Raw genomic sequence first — 24571 nt, 5'->3', positions numbered from 1 at the left:
TACAGTGAAGTTTGAGGATGAGATATGAGCAATACATGTGTGAAATGAGTATGCATCTGAAAATGCAGGAAAAAGACTAGTTACTTACATACAAAGAACCAGATTTTAATATTTCACATATTAAATTTTAAATCATGTAGAAATTGTTGGTTTTTGAGAGAGTTAATTACATCCTTCATTTCTGTAGTTGAGCAGAGTAATTACGCTTTGTTCATATGTATGTGGTGTTGGCACTGTTGTTGCGTTGTTTTTTATTAAACTGTCAACTGCAATTTTCTGAGCTACTTCCAGGAAGTGATTTCTAAATGTGTTGGTTTCCTGACTGTCTTCACTTATTATTTGGCTGTTTTTTAATAGCTATAACCTTAAATTTCTTAATGAGTTTTTTAGTTTTGCATTTCAGCTATTACCCTTATAGATTTAACTTTATTATCTGAACTGTTGATTTCAGACATTATACAGGGGTCCCTTTGATTTTTTTGCCACTATTCTTAAGATGTCACAGTATTCTTATGATATGAAATCAGTCCTACCAATGTATAGATAGGTACTTATACATGAATAAAAAGTAACAAGAGTAGCCACTTTAACTCAAAAGGAAAATTCTCTCGAGACTGAATTACTGGTCGCTTCTTACCTTCAGGAGAAATGTCAGTACTGCCAAAAGTACATATTAAAGTACATACACTCCAATCTTTTGGAACAAATACTTCATTCCTCGAGTTTGAGTGACACAGCCCTCCTTTTCAACATCTCTCGCTTCCTCTCTCTCCATTCCAAGGCAAGCACTATTAATTGCAATAGCTAGGATGGTGCAGGTTTTTCATATATGTATATCAGCAGTACTAACATTGTGAAGGCAAGTGATGGTCAGCAATTTTGCCTCATTATTTTATAGAATATTTTTTCTGTGATTTTTGTAGGAAGGACATAGCCTCTGATGGATGGCAAGACAATATCAAACAAGTATTTTCCGTACAACAGCAGTTTTCAAGTAAATTTATAGTATTTTAACCCCTATGAAAGTTATGTATTCTAAATAACAGAAAAAGGTAGATAGTATTCCAAAGCATTTGAGCAGTAAGTTCAAATGTGCAGAAAGTCACAGTGATTATAATGTGATAAAATAAAAAAATAGTTTTGCAGCAGGAAACTAGCACGATTTACTTATATTTTGCAGATATTTTCTGACTACCGACTTACACCCTTAAGCAGAACAGTCACTTTGACATTCTCTGCATTTCAACGCAGGACTACTTACTACTACATAAATAATTATTGCTGCCTTATTTTTATTTAATTTCATTTTATTATCTTTACTATAAGAATAAGCTTTACTTATTGCTATTACCTGAGCCTTCAGATGTATCCAGGAGTGTTTTAACAACTTTACTGTTTGCCTGAAAGATGAGAAAAATCATAAATAAATAGAAGTTGTACAAAGTAAAGAGGAGAAATCTTATATAACAATGGGAAAACAATTACAAAGATCTTATATAACAAAAAGGAATCAATTATATGACAAAATAAGTATTTATGAAAATTTTGGAAAGTTCTGGCTGAGTTTTACAAATTATTTACAAATAAAGAAGATGACTCATTGAAAGGCAGAAGTGCTGCAATAGACACACAAACAAAAGGTAGAAAGCTTGTCTAGCTTTCGGAATGCGTTTCTCAGGTTTGTCGGACAATCGTGAACACCCCCCACAGAGACATAAACCTGCCTCCCATACGTTGTGCTCAGTCGACTGCTAGCACTTTCCTGGCTCACAGGGTGTGTAATGGGAGGGGTGAGGGATGGAGAAAGGTGCGAGGCAGGCAGGAGGTTGGGGGAAGTGTCTGGTGGCTTGTAAGAGATTGGAAAGCTGTCTGTAAGCTAGCTAGGGGTGCAGGTAGAGGGGACAGATGGCAGATAGCTAGACACACCATTTCATAGACTACATTGTGAGATAACAGTACACATCTAGCTGATGTGGGACCACAAATTGGGCAGGATACTGGGACAGGGAATGGTGTGACATGAGTGGCAGGGGGGAATGGAGGGAGGGGGGTCGCAGTGAGTTAGCTTTGATTTAGGCCAGGAAGGTTATGAGATTGAAGCTCCCAGCTGCACAGCTTGGATAAGCTGCTAATGGTGGGGAGGATCAAGATGGCACGATTTGTGAAGCAGCCACTGAAATCTCACATGTTGTGCTGTGTTTTATGTTGTGCCCACTGGATGGTCCACCATGCTTTTGGCAACAATTTGGTGGTGGCCAATTAATTCTAGTTGATGGCTGGTCAGTTTTTCATACCAATGTAAAATGCTGTGCTGTGGGTGCAGCAGAGCTGGTACATAACAAGGCTGCTTTCACAGGTGGCCTGGCCTCTGATGGGATAGGATAAGTCTGTCACGGGACTGGAGTAGGTGTTGGTGGATTGGGCAGGTCTTGCATCTGGGTCTTCCACTGTGGTATGATCCCTGTGGCAGGGGATTGGAAGTGGGAATGGCGTAGGGGTGGACTAGGATGGGAAGTGGGAATGGCGTAGGGGTGGACTAGGATGTTGAGCAGGTTGAGTTGGCAGAATCTTGGGTAGGATGTCCCTCATTTCAGGGCATAATAATAGATAATCAAAGCTCTGGTGAAAGACATGGTTCAGTTGTTTCAGTCCAGGGTGGTTCTGGGTGACAAGGGGGATGCTTCTTTGCAATTGATTCTTGGGATAGATGTGAGGATCAGGAGAGTGTGGAACATGGCACAGAAGATCTGTTTGTGAATTAGGTCTAAAGTGTATTGCCTGTCTGCAAATGCCTTTGTGAGGTCTTCAGCAGACAGCACAAGGGAGTACTCATCAATGCAGATGTATGTACAATGGGTGGCCACACTGTAAGGGAGGGCATTTTTGGTGCGGAAGGGGTGGCAGCCATTGAAGTGTAGATTCCGTTGGTGATTGGTGGGTTTATTGTGGTACGGGGTGTGGATTAAGCTATCTGAGAGGAGGACATTGATATCTATGAAGGTGGCAAGATAGGTGTACGAGCAGGTGATGTAAATGGAAGAGAAGGTGTTGAGGTTGTGGAGGAATGAGAATAAGGTTCCTGGCTTGGATCCAGATTATAAAGATGTCATCAGTAAACCACAACCAGACCAGAGGTTTGGGGTTCTAGGAAGCTAGGAATGTTTCCTCTAGGTGGCCCATGAAGAGGGTAGTGTAAGAGGGTGCCGTGTGGGTGCCCATGGCTGTGCCACGAATTTGTTTGTACACCTTCCTTCAAAGATGAGGTAGGGCGTAGTTGCTTAGGTGTATAAGGAATGAAGTGATGGGTTTGGAATCTGCAGGGTGTTGGAAGAGGTGGTGTTCAATCGCGGTGAGGCCATGGGCGTGAGGGATGTTGGTGTATAGGAAGGTTGCATCATCAGTGATGAGTAGGGATCCGGGAGGTAAGTGTTTAAGGATGGTTGAGAGCCAGTACAGGTAGTGGTTGGAATCATTAATATGGGATGCTAGGTTCTGGGCAATTGGTTGAAGATGTTGATCAACGAGAGCCGAGATTCTTCAGTGGTGGCACTGTAATCACCCACAATAGGGCACCTAGGATTGTTAGGTTCGGGGATTTTGAGGAGCATGTAGAAGGTGGGTGTGCGGGCTGTTTTTGGGGTGAGTAGGGAGATGGATTCCGGGGAGAGGATCTGGAAAGGGCCTTATGTTTCTTTCCTCTCGCCTTTATAACAAACTCTGCAATGACCACAACACATGCGGTCGCACGCTACTTTTGTTACACCCTGTAGTACTTACAGTGTCCGTTATGAGAGACACACACACAACTCCACATGCACTGCCACTCCCAATAACAGTTTAACAAACTTCAAATAACTCAAAATCCACCCTCCTTCACATATCACTCCTGATCTGCCTGTGCCTTTTTCATTTGTATCTCTTACGCGTGATGACAGATCTCCTTCTCCCGCTCCCTACAGTGACAACACTTCTTTGCCATCAACCCCTCCAACACCCTGCCTGTCGCAGTTCATACCACCATCTGACCGTGACCTTCCCACACTCCCATCTAACCATCCTCTGGTCACCTTCCAGAAATTCCTAACTTCCAACCTGGCCTCATCATCCTTCCCCAGGACCCCCCCAAGAACAACCACCTCTCAACAGAAGAAAGGACAGTCCTACACAACCTACAAGCAGATCCTCACCTGATCATAATCCCAGCAGACAAAGGTTCTACTGCTGTTGTGATGAACCAGACTGACTACCTGGTGGAGGGACTCCACCAGTTGTCCGACACCTCCACCTACAAGCTCAGCGGAAGTGACCCCACCCCAAAAGTCTAACATAACATCCAATCCCTGCTGAAACCCTCAGGCCCTCCCCTGAATCCACTTTCCTATTCACCCCAACAACAGCCGATACACCCCCCCACCCCTCCTACATGCTCTCCTAAATCCACAAACCTAACAATCCTGGGCGCCAAATTTTGGCTGGTTACAGAGCCCCACTGAAAGAATCTTGGCCCTTGCTGATCAACATCTCCAACCAATGACCCAGAACCTAGCATCCCACAAAGATTTCAACCACTACCTGCACCTGCTCTCCAACATCCCTAAACCCTTACCTCCCAGATCTTTACTCACCACTGTTGATGCAACCTTCCTATTCACCAATATCCCTCATGCCAATGCCTATCGTCATACAGCGATTGAACACTACCTCTCCCAACGCCCTGCATATTCCAAACCCACACCTTCATTCCTCATACACCTAACCAACTGCATTTTAACACAAAACTAATTCACCTTGAAGGAAAGGTATGCAAGCAAATCGATGACACAGTCATGGGCACTTGCATGGCACCATCCTATGCCAACCTCCTACTGAGCTACCTAGAGGAAACATTTCTAGTTTGTTAAAACCCTAAACACCTGGTCTGGTTCATGTTTATTGATGACATCTTTATAAACTGGACCCTCGGACAGGAACCTTATACTCCCAAGAACCAACCACAAAGAAGAGCCCCCCCCCCCCCCCCCTTGTCACCGAATACTGCCCCAGACTGGAACGACTGAACTGTGTCGTTCATCAAGGCTTTGGTTATCTATGATGCCCTGTTATGAGGAACATCCTACCCTAGATACTTCCAACCCCTTCCCAAGTGGTGTTCCACTGCCCACCCAACCTCCACAACATCCTAGTTCACCCCTATGCCATTCTCATCCCCCAGCCAGTAGCACAACATGCAGCAGAGAACATGCAAGATTTCAGTGGCTGCTTCACAACTCATGCTATCTGGATCTTCCTAACCACCATCACCACCACCACTAACAACTACTTTTCTCAGCTGCGCAGATGGTAGCTAGTTTACAGCACAAGCTTCACTCTCATAGCCATCCAGGCCTAAACCTAAGGTAAGTCACTGCCCCCCACCCCCATGCAATAGCGTGTGTGCGTACACCATCCCCCGTCTCAGCACCCCTGCCCAATTTGTCTCTCCACATCAGCTAGTGGTGTACTATTATCTCATGCCCTAGTGTAGGAAATTGTGTGCCCAGGTGTCTGCCACCTACACCCCTAGCTAGCCTACAGACAGCTTCCACTATCCCACGAGTTGCTAGACGCTTCCCTCAACCCCTCCCTACCTCCTGCCTCTCTCCACCCCTCACCAAACCACACCCTCACCCCAGCCCAGCACCCTCACCATTGGCTAGGAAAGAGATGGCTGTCAACTGAGCACAATGCAGGGAGGCAGGAGTGTGCCTGTGTGTGTGTGTGTGTGTGGGGGGGGGGGGGGGGGGGGGGAAGCATGCACGTGGGCGTGCATGTTTTTCCTACAAGCTTGAAAAAGGAAGTGCTTTCTACCTTTAGTTTGTGTACTTATCGATGATGTAGTGCTTCTGCCTTCAGCTGAGTCATCTTATTTATTCCCAAATAAGTATTTAGCAGTTTACAAATGTATAGCTCACGACAGAACAAGTAAACAGATTTTTCTCAAGCTCTGAAACCCTTTGCAGTTTTTAAGTGCTCACGTCATTATCAAGAGGATATTGCAGACTGTGAGGTAATTAATGGTATCACTCTTATCTACCTCTGCTCATATCTGCTACTACCAGTTGTTACATTTCTGGTACCTAGTCCCTTGTCACACGAAGTGTTGTTTTCATTCCATGTCTGCTACATTTAGTGAAAACAATTCTTCATATACTTTGAGTACCAGGGAAATCAATAAGATAGGATGATGTGATGAATTAATGTGAGTGGCACTCAACATCATGGTCATCAGTGCCTTGACAGAAAGTCAGCATGACAATCTTATGGGTGGGGACGAAAGCTGCCCCTGCATGTGAGGACAGCTTTCGTCCCCAAATGCGGAGCAGTTGATAATCCATTAAAGTCTGCCTCACTTCCCCAGCAATTTGAGGATGAGGCCTGACAGTTCAAAAAATTTCAACACTCTTGTAACACTGGAAGCAGTATCGATGAGGATGGTGGGCAGATCTCCATCATGACTGAGGGCTGCCCTAATATCAGTATATAGAACACATGTTACCAAAATATGCTGAACTGAAAGTGGCATAACACAAACCTCACAGAGTGCTGGATCCTCCTGCCAGAGGAGGAAGCCATGTGTTAAAGGACTATGTCCAATGTGCAGTCTGGTAAGCAGAATGTCTTTCCAGTGGTGAGATTGACATGAAGTCGGCCACGCCTGTGTGTTCGATTTGAGCCACCACAGTTTGTATTCTGTCATCTGCAACCATTCAGTCTCCAACTGACGCATGATGCGTCTATCAGAAAATGAGATGATGGTGTGCAATGGGATGGGACACTGATGGACAACACCATCCCAACATGCTTCCTTGGCTGCTTTGTTGGCAATGTCATTTCCCTGTGTTCCAATGTGGCCAGGTACCCAGTAAAAAATCACATCATTGTCATGGTGTTGGAGCCACTGTAAAGACTCATGGATGAGCTGAATCAACTGGTCTACTGGATACATTTGGTGAAGTGCTTGTAGTACACTAACCAAGTCAGAACAGACAAGAAACCTTGTTCGGTGATGTTTGTGAATCCTCTACACTGCCAACATAATGCCATGTAACTCCACATCATAATTTGCAAATTGTTTCGGAAGACACACTTTGAAAACCCTATCAAAGAAAACAGCAGAACGACGGAGGACACTCTCTCGCTGGGATCCATCTGTATAAACAATGATAAAACTGTGATATGTACTTAAAATGGAAGAAAAAGAAGTTTTAAAAATGTAAATTGGAGTACAAGTTTTCTTGTACTGTGTCATGCTTAAAATAACTTTGGGCCTCTGAAGACACTAACAAGGCAATGCTCTCTATTCTTGGTTGTGTATCTGGAGGTCTGATAGACCCAAATCCTTGAGACGGTCAGTAGCATGTATCCTGAATAGCTTCATCGCATGGGGCCAATTCCTGAATAGCCATTCGAAGTTAGGATGGGCCATTGCACTAAATGCGCGTGTGCCTGTGCGTGTGTGTGTGCGCGTGGAGGGGGTGCATGGGGGTGAGAGACTGAACCTTGAGCAATACCTTATCTTAATTTTTATTTTGTTCTGTTGATGGAATCTTTTAACATAGAAGTCTATTTTACGTAGTAGAGGTAAATATCATGTAAACAGGATGTCGGTGAAGGCTGTATCATTAATAATTTAACATTAATTTGCCTAGAAACATTTTATTGTATCAATTACCAAAGACTTTGGTAAGATAGAAGGAAACTGCAAAGGAATAAGTTCCTTGTTTTGTTTTGCCGTAGCTTAATTACTGAGAGAAAGTATGACTACGTGATAGTAACCAAACAGGGGGTGTTAAAATATTAGTTGAAAACTATGCATGTGAACACCGCAAGGTTTGTTTTTAAAAGTCTGGAAAACAATGAACAAGTATCATTACAAACATAATTGCAAGTCATTTAAAGCTACGTATACTATTCCATACAACAATGTTTCAAAAACATACATTCTGCCATTGATATATTACAGAACAACTGAAAGATTGGCAAGATAGGCTGGAGGAAGGGGTTACAAAATCAAGGAAGGTTCTGTTGAAGCAAGGAAAGTTAGATGGGAAACAATGCGCTATATCGGTTCTCAATTGCCCACTTCTGTGACAAAGATGTTAGGTGAATCTAATTTTTGTCAACATTCTTATTTCCTGTTCAGTAATACCCTGACTGTTTTTTTTTTTTCCTTATTTTTAGGCATTTAATTTTTAACACGATAATGCTCCTTGATTACCCAATGAGAGAGTTCATGTCTTGAAAGGAGGATATAAGATGAACATTAACACAAGTGAAACGAGGATAATGGAATGTAGTCGAATTAAATCGGGTGATGCTGTGGGAATTAGGTTAGGAAATGAGACGCTTAAAGTAGTAAATGAGTTTTGCTATTTGGGGAGCAAAATAGCTGATGATGGTCGAAATATAGAGGATATAAAATGTAGACTGGCAATGGCAGGGAAAGTGTTTCTGAAGAAGAGAAATTTGTTAACATTGAGTATAGATTTAAGAGTCAGGAAGCCTTTTCTGAAAGTATTTGTATGGAGTGTAGCCATGTATGGAAGTGAAACATGGACGATAAATAGTTTAGACAAAAAGAGAATAGAAGCTTTCGAAATGTGGTGCTACAGAAGAATGCTGAAGATTAGATGGGTAGATCACATAACTAATGAGCAGGTATTGAGTAGAATTGGGGAGAAGAGAAATTTGTGGCACAACTTGACTAGAAGAAGGGATCGGTTGGTAGGACATATTCTGAGGCATGAAGGAATCACAAATTTAGTATTGGAGGGCAGCACGGAGGGTAAAAATTGTAGAGGGAGACCAAGAGATGAATACACTAAACAGATTCAGAAGGATGTAGGTTACAGTAGGTACTGGGAGATGAAGAAGCTTGCACAGGATAGAGTAGCATGGAGAGCTGCATCAAATCAGTCTCTGGACTGAAGACCACAACAACAACAAAACAACAATGGTATTGTCAGTAATGTAGTTTCCTTTTTATATTAAAGTTACTCCTCTAAAAAAGACAAATTTCTCTCTCCTAGAATAAATAATGAATGTGAAATTTAATTTCATTATAGTGCTGTTTACTAACAATTTCTTCACTTTTCCCAGAACCACATCAAATTCGGAATGCATTATTCACTTTTAACAGGAAAAACACACGATGTCAACTCTCGCAGATTATATTACTGCCACGGCTACGTAAAACAATGGCCCAAATTAGAAATAAGTACAGCAGCTGTAATGTGTTCAACTAATATGAAGGACAGTCATAAGAGATGATTTAGCCAAGGAGTTGGTGGCATGTATCTCTCCCTTTCTATCAGTTTTAATTTTCTTGATATTTCAAAGGAAAAGAGTACTAAAATAAGAATACAGAGATGTGCAAACTCTTTGCGTGTGACAGCATGTGAACATAATGACTGAATTCAGTGCATCATCAGTTCTTTTTCACTATTTATTCTTCAACCCTGTACATGGAATGGCTCTTTTTATTAATAATAATTTTATTAAGGCACATTAATGTAGTACATAAGTATGATATTTGCTGATCTGTTGATTACAAACCCAATGGTAGTTATCCTGAAGAGTGTCAACTGTATACAAAACAAATAAAATTTAGGTAATATGTACATGGAGAATACATCATTGCTCACAAAATATATATGGCACCTAACAGTCAACGGGCACCAACAAAATTAATTAGTTTTAGAGGAAGTCCTCCGTCATAACTAAACACCCCCCCCCCCCCCAAACACACACACACACACACACACACACGCAGTGAAAAGATTCTGTAAGACACTACACTGGTGTACTACTACAGACAGCATAATTAATTAAGCCGCTTCATTGTGGGCGTAAAAATGCAGGCAACAAATTCTTTAAGATTGATGATGTCTCTTCCACACTGAAATAGTAGAATGGATATCAGAATGTCAAACACAAATGTAGATGTATAAAGTCACAACTGAATAACACAATTAGTACACAATAAAAAGATAACAACTGGTTAATAGGTTGCATTAACTTGTTTAAAAACATTCAAAAAGTCAGTTGTAATACATGTTGTATTTTATATCAAAGACATTGTACAAGCAGTACTCTTAGCAAGTTGAAAGATGGGATACATACTCAAATGTTACCCTGTTAAAAGCATGAAAGCAGTAGCTTGCCTTCTTCTCCTCATTCTCTTGTTGCCTAGTGGTTTCTCAATAGCTGTACAGTGTATACTTTACTTTACACAGTCAGGACCAGAGGACTGTGTGCAGCTACAAGGCTTCCACTGGATTTTGTTTTGTGCCTTCTGTTGCCACACACCCTCCATACTGACCTGCAGCAAGTCCTCGTGGATTCCATTGCTTCACCTTTTCTCTGGTATTCCTACTGGTCTTCTTCCACAGGGAGTACACTCCATGCATTTCAAAGGCCACCAGTGTTCATCCATCCTAGCAACACGTCCTGACTATGCACGACACTGGCTTCACATCTGGCCTACAATGTTTGGTCTATTGTAGATTTCAACCAGTTCACATTTACGCCAGATCCTCCATACTCTAGTGATCTCATCTTGTACCAGACTATGGGTCTTCCTTAGGACTTTTTGCTCAAAAATGAGATGATTATTTAAGTCATTTTTCCAGACACTCATAGTTTCATGACCAAAGAGCCCTACAAGTTGGATCACTGTTCTGTACAGCTGGAGTTTGAAATTCCTTGAGAGACAGTACAATTTAAAAAGCTTACTCAGACTGAAGTATGATTAGTCTGCAGCTTGGACCCCTCTCTTTGATTTATGTCACACACAATACATCCTTTTTAAAGATTCCCTCGAAATATTTAAAATTGTGAACCTTTTCATGTGACTGGTTTCTGACTACCAGAGGCTGGAACGGGTCTCCTGAACAGGATGAGTCCTACTCATCACCAGGCACTCCGTATCTGATTCGCTGCCACCTCCATGCCATCACTCATCAGTATCAGTTCCTGCTTGGATCTGAACCACAGCACCACATGACCAGCAAATGTGAGATGTGTAGTTTTCTCAACCTCGGCCTCTATCCCATCAATGATCTTCTGGAAAGCTTCCCTCATTGTCTTTGGAGTGTTGGGCTGAATAATATCAGTGACACATAATCTCCTTTTCTCAACCATGTGTTTAGTAAAAGCTCTCCATGACTTTGTTCTAGAACTTCACTTTACCTTCTGAATCAGTGAAACAAACTCAAACTGGGCTGGTGACTTTCTTGAGTATTTAGACTCAGTTAGGCAATTTGTCAGGCTCTCCAGGCAGCTGCAATCATACAGTTTATTAAAATCTATGAAGAACACAAGCAGGTCAACATCATATTCCTACATCTTCTCAGTGACCTGTCACAGCACACAGATGTTCTTGACAGTCAAATATCCCTTTCTGAAACCCTCCTAATATTCACCAATAACTTTTTCTGCAAATAGCTGGAGTCTGTCCAGTATACAGTTGGACATGAATGATAGAGACATTCAGGAGGGCAATTCCTCAGTAGTTGGTGCAGCCTATTTTATCACCTTCCATGTGTATAGGGCATGTAACTGCAGTCCTCCAAAATCTAGATAGTCTTGATTAATTTTACTTTTGGAGTCTCTCCCATCCAGTTTGAATTACTACTGCCTGGATTCCATCTTCTTCTGGACTGTCATTCTTCTTCAGCTTCATTATGTGATTCTTTATTTCCTCCAGTGTAGGCGGTGGAGAATCTAAATCTACAATGTCAGGTGACTGACATTTAAACAGATCTTCCGGTCCATCACCGTTGAGGAGCTCACTGAAGTATTGTTTCCACCTCTCAGCAATATCGAATTCATTGGTGAGTATGGTCCCCTTATTGTTGTTGATGAATTTTTGTCAGCACCGGTATCCCTTCTTCAAGAAGTTAACTTCACAGTACATCTTTTGCACCTCTTTTCCCATGAAATCTTGTTAAACCTTCTCTGTCATTCCTTTGACATACATTCTCCTTCCTTTCCTCAGGGTTGCTTGTATAATTCTCCATAACTCTTTGAATTGTGCTTTGCCTTATGCAAAATCTACACCTCACCGCCAGTTCTCCTTCGCTTCTCTTCTCTTGGCTAATGTCTTAATGCATTTGTTCCCCAAACCAAATCATCTTGCCCCTTTTCTGCTTCTTAATAACTGATTTTTGCCACATCATTTACTGCATCCTTAACTTCTTTCCACACTTATTATGGGTTCTTTTGTGAATCCTATTTATTCAGGATTTCAAATCGGTTGCTAAGCTGGAGATGAACTTCATCTTTCTTTGCAGTATGTCTTGAGTGTTTCGACATGGTAGATAGGCAGCTTTTTTGCTAGGAAGTCATTGCTCCCGCACTCTGAGCCCTGTGTTGTTTCTAAATCCATCATCCAGTAATTTGCAATATGCTCTGATTAATTGTTTTAGCGTCTGGTGACACCAAAGTGCCTCTGTGTACATCCTTTGATTGGAAATTTGTGCTGTTGAAAAACACAACTTTGATGTTGCAAAGGTTATGACCCTGATGCCATTGTTGCTGAGTTCATGTAAACTGTCTCTTCCAGTTACTGAATGGAACACATCTTCTCCTCCCACTTCAACACTCACATTGCCCAGTAGGACTTCACATTTGCTATGGTATCCATGACTAACTCCAATTCTGAATAGAACTCACCCTTCACTTGGGATGTGCTTTATTCTGTGGGTGTATGACAGTTCACAAATGACATTCTACATATCTTTATGTCAAGTATCAATATTACTATTCTAAGGATCTCTGACGTAAACACATGCACATCGGTAGCTAGAGCCTTACTCATAAAAATACCATACCCAATTTGTGTCCTGTCTCTCAGGTACCATAAAAGATTTTACATTTCAACATCAAGGGCACAAGTATCCTCCCAATGAACTTCCTGTAAAGAAACTAGATCCATGCTACCGGAAATGTATCTCCATTCATTTCTTTGTGGATATGAGTAGTTTTCTTTGATTTAAACAACAACATACAGTTTTTCACGAGCCCTGCTGGTGTGGCGTATCTGCATGGAGAAGAGTCAATATCTACCTTTTCCAATGGGTTGTGGCATGGTGCCAGTTACTGAATTGTCTGTCCAGCCTGTTCTCACTGAATGGATTTCATTTACCCACATTTTATCAAACCACATAAAATAATCTAAGTTTCCTTTTGATATTGTCTTAATAACAAATTCATTAAGGTGGCTCCACAATGTATAGTTTTCTTTGATTTAAACAACAACATACAGTTTTTCACGAGCCCTGCTGGTGTGGCGTATCTGCATGGAGAAGAATCAATATCTACCTTTTCCAATGGGTTGTGGCATGGTGCCAGTTACTGAATTGTCTGTCCAGCCTGTTCTCACTGAATGGATTTCATTTACCCACATTTTATCAAACCACATAAAATAATCTAAGTTTCCTTTTGATATTGTCTTAATAACAAATTCATTAAGGTGGCTCCACAATGTATACATTAAATAAGTTCACTTAACATAAACTAACAAACAACAACATTTTTAACTGCAAGCTATACAAATTACCTGTTGTAGATTTCTTAATTTCAAAATATCAGAATAAATAAGAATCTTCCATTGGTTCTTGGTAGAGCAACATTGTAATAAATGAAAAGTGCTAGTTTGCTTTTGTTCTACAGTATCACTTTTATTGTGTTAACCGGTTTTCAACTTTCAAGGCCATCTTCAGACATTTACTGACTATTGTCCCCAAAGAAGTTACATTGTTTGTAAACAACATTGGAAAAGAAGTTACACATCTAGATCTAGATGGGTAACTTTTCCGATGTCATTTACAAATATCGTAACTTTTTTGGCAACAATAGTCAGGAAATGTCTCATGGCCTTGGGAGCCGAAAACCACTTAACACAATAAAAATAATGCTGTAGGACAAAAGCAAATAGTTTTTTCATGACGGCTTGATAATGATTATGAATCTGATATTGTTCTTTTCAATATTTTTGAGCAGAAACTAAAATGCTTTCCAAAGTAATAACTTCAGCAATAGATATAGTTTTGCCTATTTGCATAAAATTATTTTTATGGTGGCACAATGGAGCATGCATATTTGGTGGTCCCTTCCCTTCCCTCCTGCTTCTGCAACTTACTGCACCTGGCCACCAACGAACTGCAGGTTGAGTCAACTAGCAAGACCTATCACCGCAGAACAGGCAACAAACTGAGCATGTGGAGGCTGAGAAACATGCTGCAATTGGCTCACAGCCAGCTTCTACCACAAGACTCAGTGAAATGTCAATTACAAAGTAATTTTAATGAAAGTATAGAATGAATGGGGCACCTGTTTTATATAAACTATGAATAGACCATTTCCAAATTGTATAGCTTGTTCCCACATTTTTTGTCCATTTCGTATTACGAATTTCCAAAAGGCTTCCTTGATATCTGTGTACCATTAACAAGTTTTTTGTGATGCTGTGGTAACCCATCCCCAACTTCCAACCACGAGGACCAAGGTTTTTAATTTTGGGGTAACCTTCCCCTATATGGATTCCTTCTCTGCAGCTGTTGAGTTTTATATCCCCTTTTCTTAAAATCAAAAGGATCAAGGACAGTTAGTGGGAGAACAGGACATTGTGAGACATGCTCCTGTCTGTAAATACAAAAGTTTAAAACCACATCATGTTTTGAAAGCATAGGTTTTCAAGTTGGTATAGGAGGTACTCCATTTACTGCCAGAGTAAATGAGACAGTACCTAATATGCAAAAAAATTACTGCACTGAAACCTCATCACAACTAACAACTGTGCAAAAGTTTTGGGAAATGTGCATCACTTTGTAACAAGTGTACTCTGAAACAAAACTAAATGCGTTAGACCAGGCTTCAATGACAAAATTAATTAGCATTGTCAACTTTATGGGCTAAGCTTTTTTCATTGCTGTAACAATATGAGAGCAGTAAAAAAGAAATTGATGTTTCAAGTAAGCAAGTAATTTTACCAAAACTTCTGTCATATTCCAAATACAAAATAGTGTTTTAAAATATGTGTTTACTTTACAAGAGAACAAAACAGGACAGGTTTAGGAGCTTTTAGCTCTGTTTAGTTGCAGTTACCAGAAATACAACCAGAAATACACCCATCAGACTAAACTTTCCAATATAGCCCACAGCAGATATCGTATAAAAAGTGAATTTATATGGAGTAGATAGAGTTTCAAGCTAGCTGAAATCGGTTTATTATCGATATGTTTGGAACAGTTACCTATATTAGTAGAACAACAATTATAATTTGGTAAACACATAATATGGTAAAGGGAAACCCTTAGGAGAATATAAAAACTGAAAGGAGTGAAGGTAACAATTCGCTACATTGTTGTGGCATTGAGTGGTCAACATGTACATAAACAAGAAAGAAATGGTTGCTATAATTCTCGATGAGTCATACTTCAGAGTGAACAGAAAACACACACACACACACACACACACACACACACAAACCTGAATGGGAACACCATCCCAGGCGGTTCCAGTGTAGCAGCACTTTTACTTCACTGAAGTGATGGTTTATGTCAGGTGGCATGAATGAGAGGAGAATGGGTGATAGGGAGTGAAAAGGAGGATTGAGGGAAGTGTGGCTGTTTACTGGAAGAGGAAGGCAGCAAGAGCAAAGAATAGGAATGTGGCACAGGTAAGCTCAATCTGGTGAAGGTAAGTGGAATTACGTGTGGTGGACAAAACAAGGAGGTGGAAGGAGGGGTGGCAGCACAGAGGAAAAGGGAAACTGTGTGGAGGGTTTGAGAGTATACTGAATGAAGACAGGTGAGTGGGTGGGCGGGTGGAGGGGGTGGGGGGTGGGGGGTGGGGGGGGATGGGGACAAGAATGGAAGGGAGTGTGGGACAGACGCTAGGAGACTGAGAACAGGAGGTTTTCTACTACCCTGTCCTATATTCACCTCCAAACTTGTCACTCCTTTTACATTTGCACCCTCCTCCCACATTCTCCCTTTTCTATTGCCTTTCCCAGTCCACTTCTTCCTGTAATTCTCTGTCTCACTTCAACTTATATAACTCCTCTCCCTAGTTGAACTACAATATTGGTACAATGTTGTTGTGCAGGTGTGTGTGTGTGTGTGTGTGTTTTTTCTGTTAACTGAACTTGTCCAGCTTAGCAGCACTTTCAGTCTGATTTAGGTGTTTGTCAACAATTCCACACCTCAATAATACAGTGAATTCTTATCTTTACTCCAACCATTATTTGTAATCTGACATTATCATTTGCATCTGGAGGAGGAGGAGATTAGTGTTTAACGTCCCGTCGACAACGAGGTCATTAGAGACGGAGCGCAAGCTCGGGTGAGGGAAGGATGGGGAAGGAAATCGGCCGTGCCCTTTCACAGGAACCATCCCGGCATTTGCCTGTAGCGATTTAGGGAAATCTCAGAAAACCTAAATCAGGATGGCCGGAGACGGGATTGAACCGTCGTCCTTCCGAATGCGATCTACATCTGGAAGCATCGTATAACAGTCAGTCTGGTAAGGATTGACCTGTCACCTAATTCTTGGATAATTCACACAAAATACATTAAATGATATAAGATATAAATTAAATGATATGGATGAGGATAATTAATATCTGTATGTTTGGGCAGAAAGAGCTTTGCAAAAGTCAACTGAAACCCAAGCAGTTAAACAGTAATTTGTAAAAATTACAATTAGTTATTTTAAACATTCTTTTACGTTATGTTGTACAATATCCATCATCTGTAATTTGTTTTCCAAGTTTCTGAATATATTTATTACGGTAGCATTGTGTTGTTACATAACTGAAAAGGTGCAGCACAGTCATCTAGCAAGTGGTCAATAGATGAGTATCTCAGCTGTGAACTTTGTTTCTTTTTCTCTGTATGTGTACTGATTCATATAAAATGCTACAAGAAAGTTTTATATCACCTATACACCTGCAAATTTGAAAGGGGTTAGATTACACGGGATGTTGGAACAAAAAAATAAGCCTTGTTTTTGTTGTTAATACGTCATAGATCCGTCTCAGTTGCGAGAAGTTACTGGTCTTTACCCAGGTTTCAGCAAGAGTAATATAGCCTTCTTCAGAAGCATAAAATAAACTAATATATGGCAGAATAAGGCATGATCAAACATAGAAACGCAGCGTCTGCGGCGAACCGACCACTTTCTATGAAGTGGGGCCGGGGCTGTTCTCAGCTAAGGAATGTAGCTTGACATGGTACCATGGTACTTTAGCTTTTTATGTTTGACCGTACCTTATTCTGGCATGTATTGATTTATTTTATGCTTCTGAAGAAGGCTAGATTACTCTAGCTGAAACCTGGGTAAAGACCAGCAACTTTTCGCAACTGAGGCGGATCTTTGACGTATTAATTTATCACAGTTGCTGATAGGGCTGCAACATGTTAAAAATTGTTCTTGTTGTTGTTTGAACTGAAGACTAGTTTGATGCACCTCTCAACACTACTCCATAGTGATACAAAACTCTTCACTTCAAGTAATGCAACACACATCCATTTGAAACTGATTACTGTACACTTATCTCGTTCTTCATCCTAAATTTTTACCCTGCATACTTATCTCCAATACTAAACTGACAATTCCTTGTTGTCACATTGTTACCAACTGACCCCTTCTGTTAGTCAAGTTGGGCCAAAAATTTCTTTTCTGCCCATTTCCACTTAGTACTACTTCACTAGATACACGATCCACCCACCTAATTTTCTGCATTCGTCTGTAGCAACATGTTTCAATAGCTTCTATTCTTCTCTTGTTTGAACTGCTTATGGTCCACATTTCACTTCTGCACAAGGTTACACTTCAAACAAATACCTTCAACAAAGACTTTCTATCCCTTAAATGTATAGCTGATGTTAACAAATCCCTTCTTTTTTTCTTCACAAATGCTTTTCTTGTTATAGCCAGTCTGTATGTTATATTCTCCTTACAGTGTCCATCAACTGTTATTTTGCTACCCAAATAACAATATTCATCTACTAAATTTAGTGTCTCATGTCCTAATATAATTCCTTCAGCATCTCCTGATTTAATTTGACTACATTCCATTACCTTTGTTTTGCTTTCGCTAATGTTCATCTTATACCCTCCTTTCAAGAGACTGTCCACTCTGTTCAAGTGCTCTTCCAAGTCCTTTATTGTCTCTGACAGAATGACAATGTCATTTGCAAACCTCACAGTTTTTCTTTTTCTCCCTGAACTTTAATTCTTTCCCCAGTTTTTTTCTTTGGTTTCCTTTACGGCTTGCCCAATGTACAGACTGAATAACAATGGGGATAGGCTACAACCCTGTCTCACTCCCTTTGCAACTCCTCCTTCCCTTTCAAACTGTCTGGTTTCTGTACAAGTTGTAAATAACCTTTCGTTCCCTGAATTTTATTCCTACTACCTTCAAATTTCCAACAGTGTATCCCAATCAACACTGTCAAATGCTTTCGCTCAGTCTACGAGTGCATAGGTTTAACTTTCTTTAACGTATCTTGCCTATATAGCCTCAAGTTTTCTTACATTTCTCTGGAACTCAAAATGATCTTCCACGAGGTTGGCTTCCATGTTTTTCCATTCTTCTGTAAAAAAAATTTATCTAAATTTTGTAACTGCAACATATAAAACTGATATTTCTGAGAACGGAAAGTCCAGGATGGAATAATAACAATGTTGTGCAAAGTATAGATTGCTGCTCACCATATAGAAGAGGCATTGAGCCACAGGTAGCCACAACGACAAGACTGCTATAAATTTTAGCTTTTGGCCAGAAGACCTTCTTCTGAAGTATAAAAACAGCGAACATGCCACATTTAAATGGCAGTACAGACATGCTGCATATTTCATATTTCAAATTTCTCAAACAACACAGATCACAAACACACAAGTTTTCAGTATTAATTAATTATTTTTAGCACAATGAAGATGAAATATGATTTTATCTGGGAAAAACTACTGGCATATGAACAGATGCAGACCACAGAGTTTTGCACTAAGTTACATATAATAGTGATGTATTTAGTTTCATAATCCAAAAGAGATCTTTCACACAAATATGTCGATCGAAATATTGTAGCACTTTTGCAACCTCTTTACGGGAACTTGGACAATCCACCTGAGAAAAGTAATGTGGATGTCAGGGACAGTTGTAATATACAAAAATATGTAAATCAGTTACATCTGCACATACACAGGGACGCTTTCAACTTAAACGGCAAATGGTCTCAAAAACATATGAAAGACTGACATGCCCTCAAAACCTTTATAAAATTATTGTTGTAACTCTTGCAAGGCCACAATGAATTCTTCAAATCTCACTCTTTCTTTAATACCAGTGAGCTTAGGGAACTGGATTCCTAGTCAAAAGTGTTCTTCTACAATGTGATTTTCTTTCTTAAATGCATGAACATCAAATCAGAAAGAAGTTACCTAATACTTCTTTTTCTTTCCTTCATAAATTCAACAATAGCAAGATTTAAACAAAAAAATCGTTCCAGGCAGGCCCCCCAGACTTAACCCACACACTCAGCGGCAATATATGAAGCCTCCATACTCTTTGTTCAAAAACTGTTGAAACTGAATATGGAAAAATGGGTGTGCTTCAGAAATGTTGCTATTCCTTCAAGTGCTTCATGCCTGCAAATTTAGCACAAAGTGCTTCTTGAAGCACAGTACAATTAATCCCATCTGTCAATAGTAATTTTTTGCTCTTTCCTTGTCATCTAAAAGTTTAAATTCTTCCTGCATGGTATTATAACGTCAATTCGTAGCAAATAAGCAGTACTTGTCACTTACATGAACTGAGAGTTCTTGTCCCCTCTTCTGTCATTCTCATTCATTTTAAAGGATTATGACAACAGATCACAAACAGCCACTGGATCTGTAAAGTCCGTCATATTATGAACAAATAGCGAAGGATAAACAATGCTGACATGAAAATGCTGCCGAACTCAGAGAGTGGTGCAGACTGGAAACTGCCGCACCGCAATGCTAAATGAAATGTCGTGTTGTCCTGGGTACTTCCGAGAAGGAATGAGCAAAGCTGAGTGACAGACCAGGCCTCGGCACATCCATGGCCTGGACATGTTGCATGTGTGGAGTTTGGCATGCTGTGGCCAGCCTTGTTTTATGGACTTAAAATTTGTCCTCTAGCAACTCCTGTTTAGCCATTTTGCACTTTCTGCCAATCTCTCTCTCTTTGTATTCCCTTTCACCTGCTTCATTTGCTGCATTTTTATGTTTTCTCCTTTCATCAATTAAATTCACTGTCTCTTGTGTTATCCAAGGATTTCTACTAGGCCTCACTGTTTTACCTACTTCATAATCTACTGCCTTCACTATATCTTCTCTTAATGCTACCCATTTGCATTCTGCTGTATTAATTTCCCCTGTTTCAGTTAATCATCAGCTAATGCTCTCTTTGGAACTCAACGTCTGGTTCTTTCAACTTACCCAGGTCATATCTCCCTAATTTCCTACCTGTTTGCAATTTCTTCTTCAGTTTTAGTCTACAGTTCATAGCCCCTATGGTCAAAGGTCACATCTCCCTCTCTGTGTCTGTCAACTCTTACTATTATATAATCAGTTTAAAACCTTCCAGTGTCTTCAGATCACTTTAACATGCACAGTTTGTCCCAAAAGTTCCCAGAATATTTTTTTAAATTTAATTAAGTTTACAATCTTTTCAGAACTTTTGAAAGTATTGTCCCTCTGCTTCAATGCATTGTTGCCAATGCTTCACCAAATCACTTAGGGCACCCTGGAAGTCTTCAATGGGAATCTCCTTCAGTGCGGTCCCTGAAGTGGCTTTTACTGCCTCCAGTGTGCCACATCGAGTCCCTTTCAGATTTCTTTTAATCCTTGGGAACAAAAAGAAGTTCACTGGTGCCAGATCGGTGCTGTACAGCAGCTGGGGCAACACTGCCACACCCATTTTGCCCAGCAACTTGGAGATGATGAGTGTGGTGTGGCCAGACGCACTGTCATGGTGCACGATCCAATTGTCAGGAATTTCTTTTTGGATGTGTTGAACCATGTTGCACAACTGTTTGAGCATTTCACAGTAACACTTCTTGTCGGCTGCTTGGCCTTGTGGCACAAATTCACTGTGAACTATACCTTTTATGCTAAAAAACAGAATGAGCATTGCTTTGATTTGCGATTTGCTCACCCTTGCTGTTTTGGGCTAGAAGACTCCTCCATGTGACTTTCACTGCTTTGACACTTTGTTTCGGGATCTTACCCAAAAATACATGTCTCATCCCCACTGCTCACTCTGTACAAAAATTCTGGGCTGTTTTATAGTGCTCATGCAATTCCTTGCACTTCAACAAACACTGCTCTTTCATCAAACTCGTCAGGACTTTTGGCACCATTTTCGCACACTTTCTTCATTTGAAGATCCTCAGTTAAAACGCGGTGAATGTTTGTTTTTGATGTTCCAGAATCCTCTGCAATCATCCGAACACCATTATTCACCCTTCTCCACAACTTTTTGCACCAAGTCGACAGAGCCAGTCGCAGTATTTTCACTGTCTGTGGAGTTGGTTATCGTATAAACATTTACTACTGTGGTGGGTGTTCGCTTCCAACCTCGGCTACAATAATCCATTCACTACAATGTTCATAGTAGTTTCACACATTCCTACTTTTTTACTTCAGTATTAGACCTGCTCCTGCATTATAGCCCAGTCATCAAAGACCAAAAAAAGGTTGAATAAGAGAAAAATTTGTGTAGCTGCAAATTTTTGTACGGTGCAAGTGGGGAATGTCAAGAATAACCTACTGAAAATCCGAACCAATGGGGTTTGAGCATGGAGGTAAGAGGGTATTTAAGAGTAATTTTTTTAGGTTTTTCTTCAATAACTCAAAAACTGTGGCTTCTAGAACAAATGTTTACCATTACAAAATTAAACTAAACTGGCATGCTGAGTGGTTGTTGTCGTTGACAGACTCCCGACCTTCTTGGAACCTCTTGTGCCACATGAAAGATCGGCTTTGTTTCATTGCTCCATCACTGTAGGCTTTTTGAAGCATTTCAAGCATCTCCACCCAGTTTTTCTCCAGTTTCACACAGAACTTGATTGCAGTAATGCTGCTCCAAAACCCGGTCCATTTTCTGCTCTATGAGACTTCAGTAGATTGCTCTGTCCAGAGCATGACTCTGCCTCAACAACTGCCTGAAGGCGACTGGCACTGCTCTCATTTCAAAGCTTAGATCCCTCACTGTCTTCTCCATCTGAAGCTCTGCATGACCAGCCAGCATTGTCAAAAATCATTCAGGGAACTTTTGGGACAGACCCTATATATGACCTCCTCTAATGATTCTTAAACAAAATGTTAGCAATGATGAAATTGTCCTCTGTACAGCATTCTAGCAGGACAGGTTCCTCTTTCATTCCTTTCCCCCATCTATGTTCTCCTACTATCCCCCCCCCCCCCCCCCCCCCCCCCCCCCCCCCCCCCGTCTTCCTTTTCCTACTACTACATTCCAGTCCACCTTCACAATTATATTTACCTCTCCCATTACTATCCGGATAACTTCTTTTATCTCATCGTATGTTCTTTCAATCTCTTCATAATCCACAGAGCCAGTCGCAGTATTTTCACTGTCTGTGGAGTTGGTTATCGTATAAACATTTACTACTGTGGTGGGTGTTCGCTTCCAACCTCGGCTACAATAATCCATTCACTACAATGTTCATAGTAGTTTCACACATTCCTACTTTTTTTATTCATTATTAGACCTGCTCCTGCATTATAGCCCAGTCATCAAAGACCAAAAAAAGGTTGAATAAGAGAAAAATTTGTGTAGCTGCAAATTTTTGTACGGTGCAAGTGGGGAATGTCAAGAATAACCTACTGAAAATCCGAACCAATGGGGTTTGAGCATGGAGGTAAGAGGGTATTTAAGAGTAATTTTTTTTTAGGTTTTTCTTCAATAACTCAAAAACTGTGGCTTCTAGAACAAATGTTTACCATTACAAAATTAAACTACATTAAATTTCCTACAAAAATTGTCCTATTCATTTTTTCCCTAGGACTGATAGTTTCTGCATTGCAAGTGAAGGAAAAGTCACAGATTATTAAAAATAGTCTTTTAATAGTACAATATTTATGTTTAACATTAAAGGAAGATGTCTAAGAACAAATGTTAAATTTGTGTATCACATATAACTGCAGTAGTTTCGTATTAAGGAATAAATTATACTCTGGAACGTAACAGGCTGGAGGGTTATGTGGGGTGGAGAGCAGAGGCGCGAGGGAAGGCAGGTCATCAGATTGTAATTGTGCACTCCTCTCCTTCGTAGGTCTGCAAACTGAAGAGCAAGCAGCTGAATGCCCACTCTCTTTACCCAATTATGTGACAAGAAGCAACTAGAGGGTGTTTCACAAAGTTCTACTGACCCTTCCGTAGTTCACCTTATGAAACACTAGCAATGTGTTGAGTAGACATGTTCAAAGGGTGTTTCTGTTTAAAGAGAAGAAGAAAATATTTTTCACTCCTTTTGGGACAAAGGAAACTTTAATGCCCAGAATACTTACCTAATGTATTGTATGACAAAAACGCTATGGTTCGTTTCCCCTTTTTTAAACACGAATGGATCAATTGGTCCAAATTTACTTTACCTTGTTCTGCTTCACATTTCTTTCTTTCACAGCTGTACAAAAAAGACTAGAGCTGTGCCATTTTCATAGAGTGTGAAAGTAAATGGAATGGAAGTCATGACTTGCAAGCAAGCTTACATCAGGATTCATGGCTTACAGAGCTATACAAGAAGAGTGCGGAATTTGCAACAGCGAATGAAGCTGGGTCACGCAGTTCCAAAAGAAGATGGAAGAGGTTTGTATATTAAATTTTACTATAAGGTATCCATTTTAATCAAATAAAATAATGTTGAAGTATAATAACAACACGTAGTAATGTATCCACTCATGTGATACCTTTTAGTATCTCCAGGATTCTTCCAGGTATACAACCTTCTTTTATGATTCTTGAACCAAGTGTTAGCTATGATTAAGTCATGCTCTGAGCAAAATTCTACAAGGCGGCTTCCTCTTTCATTTCTTCCCCCCAATCCATATTCTCCTACTATGTTTCCTTCTTTCCCTTTTCCTACTGACGAATTCCAGTCACCCATGACTATTAAATTTTCGTCTCCCTTCACTACCTGAATAATTTCTTTTATCTCGTCATACATTTCATCTATTTCTTCATCATCTGCAGAGCTAGTTGGCATATAAACTTGTACTACTGTAGTAGGCATGGGCTTTGTGTCTATCTTGGCCACAATAATGCGTTCACTATGCTGTTTGTAGTAGCTAACCTGCACTCCTGTTTTTTTATTCATTATTAAACCTACTCCTGCATTACCCCTATTTGATTTTGTATTTATAACCCTGTATTCACCTGACCAAAAGTCTTGTTCCTCCTGCCACCGAACTTCACTAATTCCCACTATATCTAACTTTAATCTATACATTTCCCTTTTTAAATTTTCTAACCTACCTG

At 40.3% G+C, this 24571-nt stretch overlaps 1 protein-coding gene across 3 annotated transcripts in view; it reads right to left on the bottom strand.

Annotated features, from left to right (window-relative positions):
* The window catches only part of LOC124794860, a 251714-nt gene that overhangs the window by 79324 nt on the left and 147819 nt on the right, over positions 1-24571 (bottom strand). For all 3 annotated transcript variants that reach the window (XM_047258530.1, XM_047258532.1, XM_047258531.1), the window contains one exon: positions 1352-1400. In XM_047258530.1, the coding sequence (XP_047114486.1) occupies positions 1352-1400 (49 nt within the window). The remainder of the gene's footprint in view (positions 1-1351; positions 1401-24571) is intronic.

The sequence above is a fragment of the Schistocerca piceifrons genome, chromosome 4 (assembly GCF_021461385.2).
Source record: "Schistocerca piceifrons isolate TAMUIC-IGC-003096 chromosome 4, iqSchPice1.1, whole genome shotgun sequence".
Taxonomy (NCBI): Eukaryota; Metazoa; Arthropoda; class Insecta; order Orthoptera; family Acrididae; genus Schistocerca; species Schistocerca piceifrons.
The sequence above is the reverse complement of the archived record's forward strand: the minus strand, read 5'-3'. Positions and strand labels throughout refer to the sequence as shown.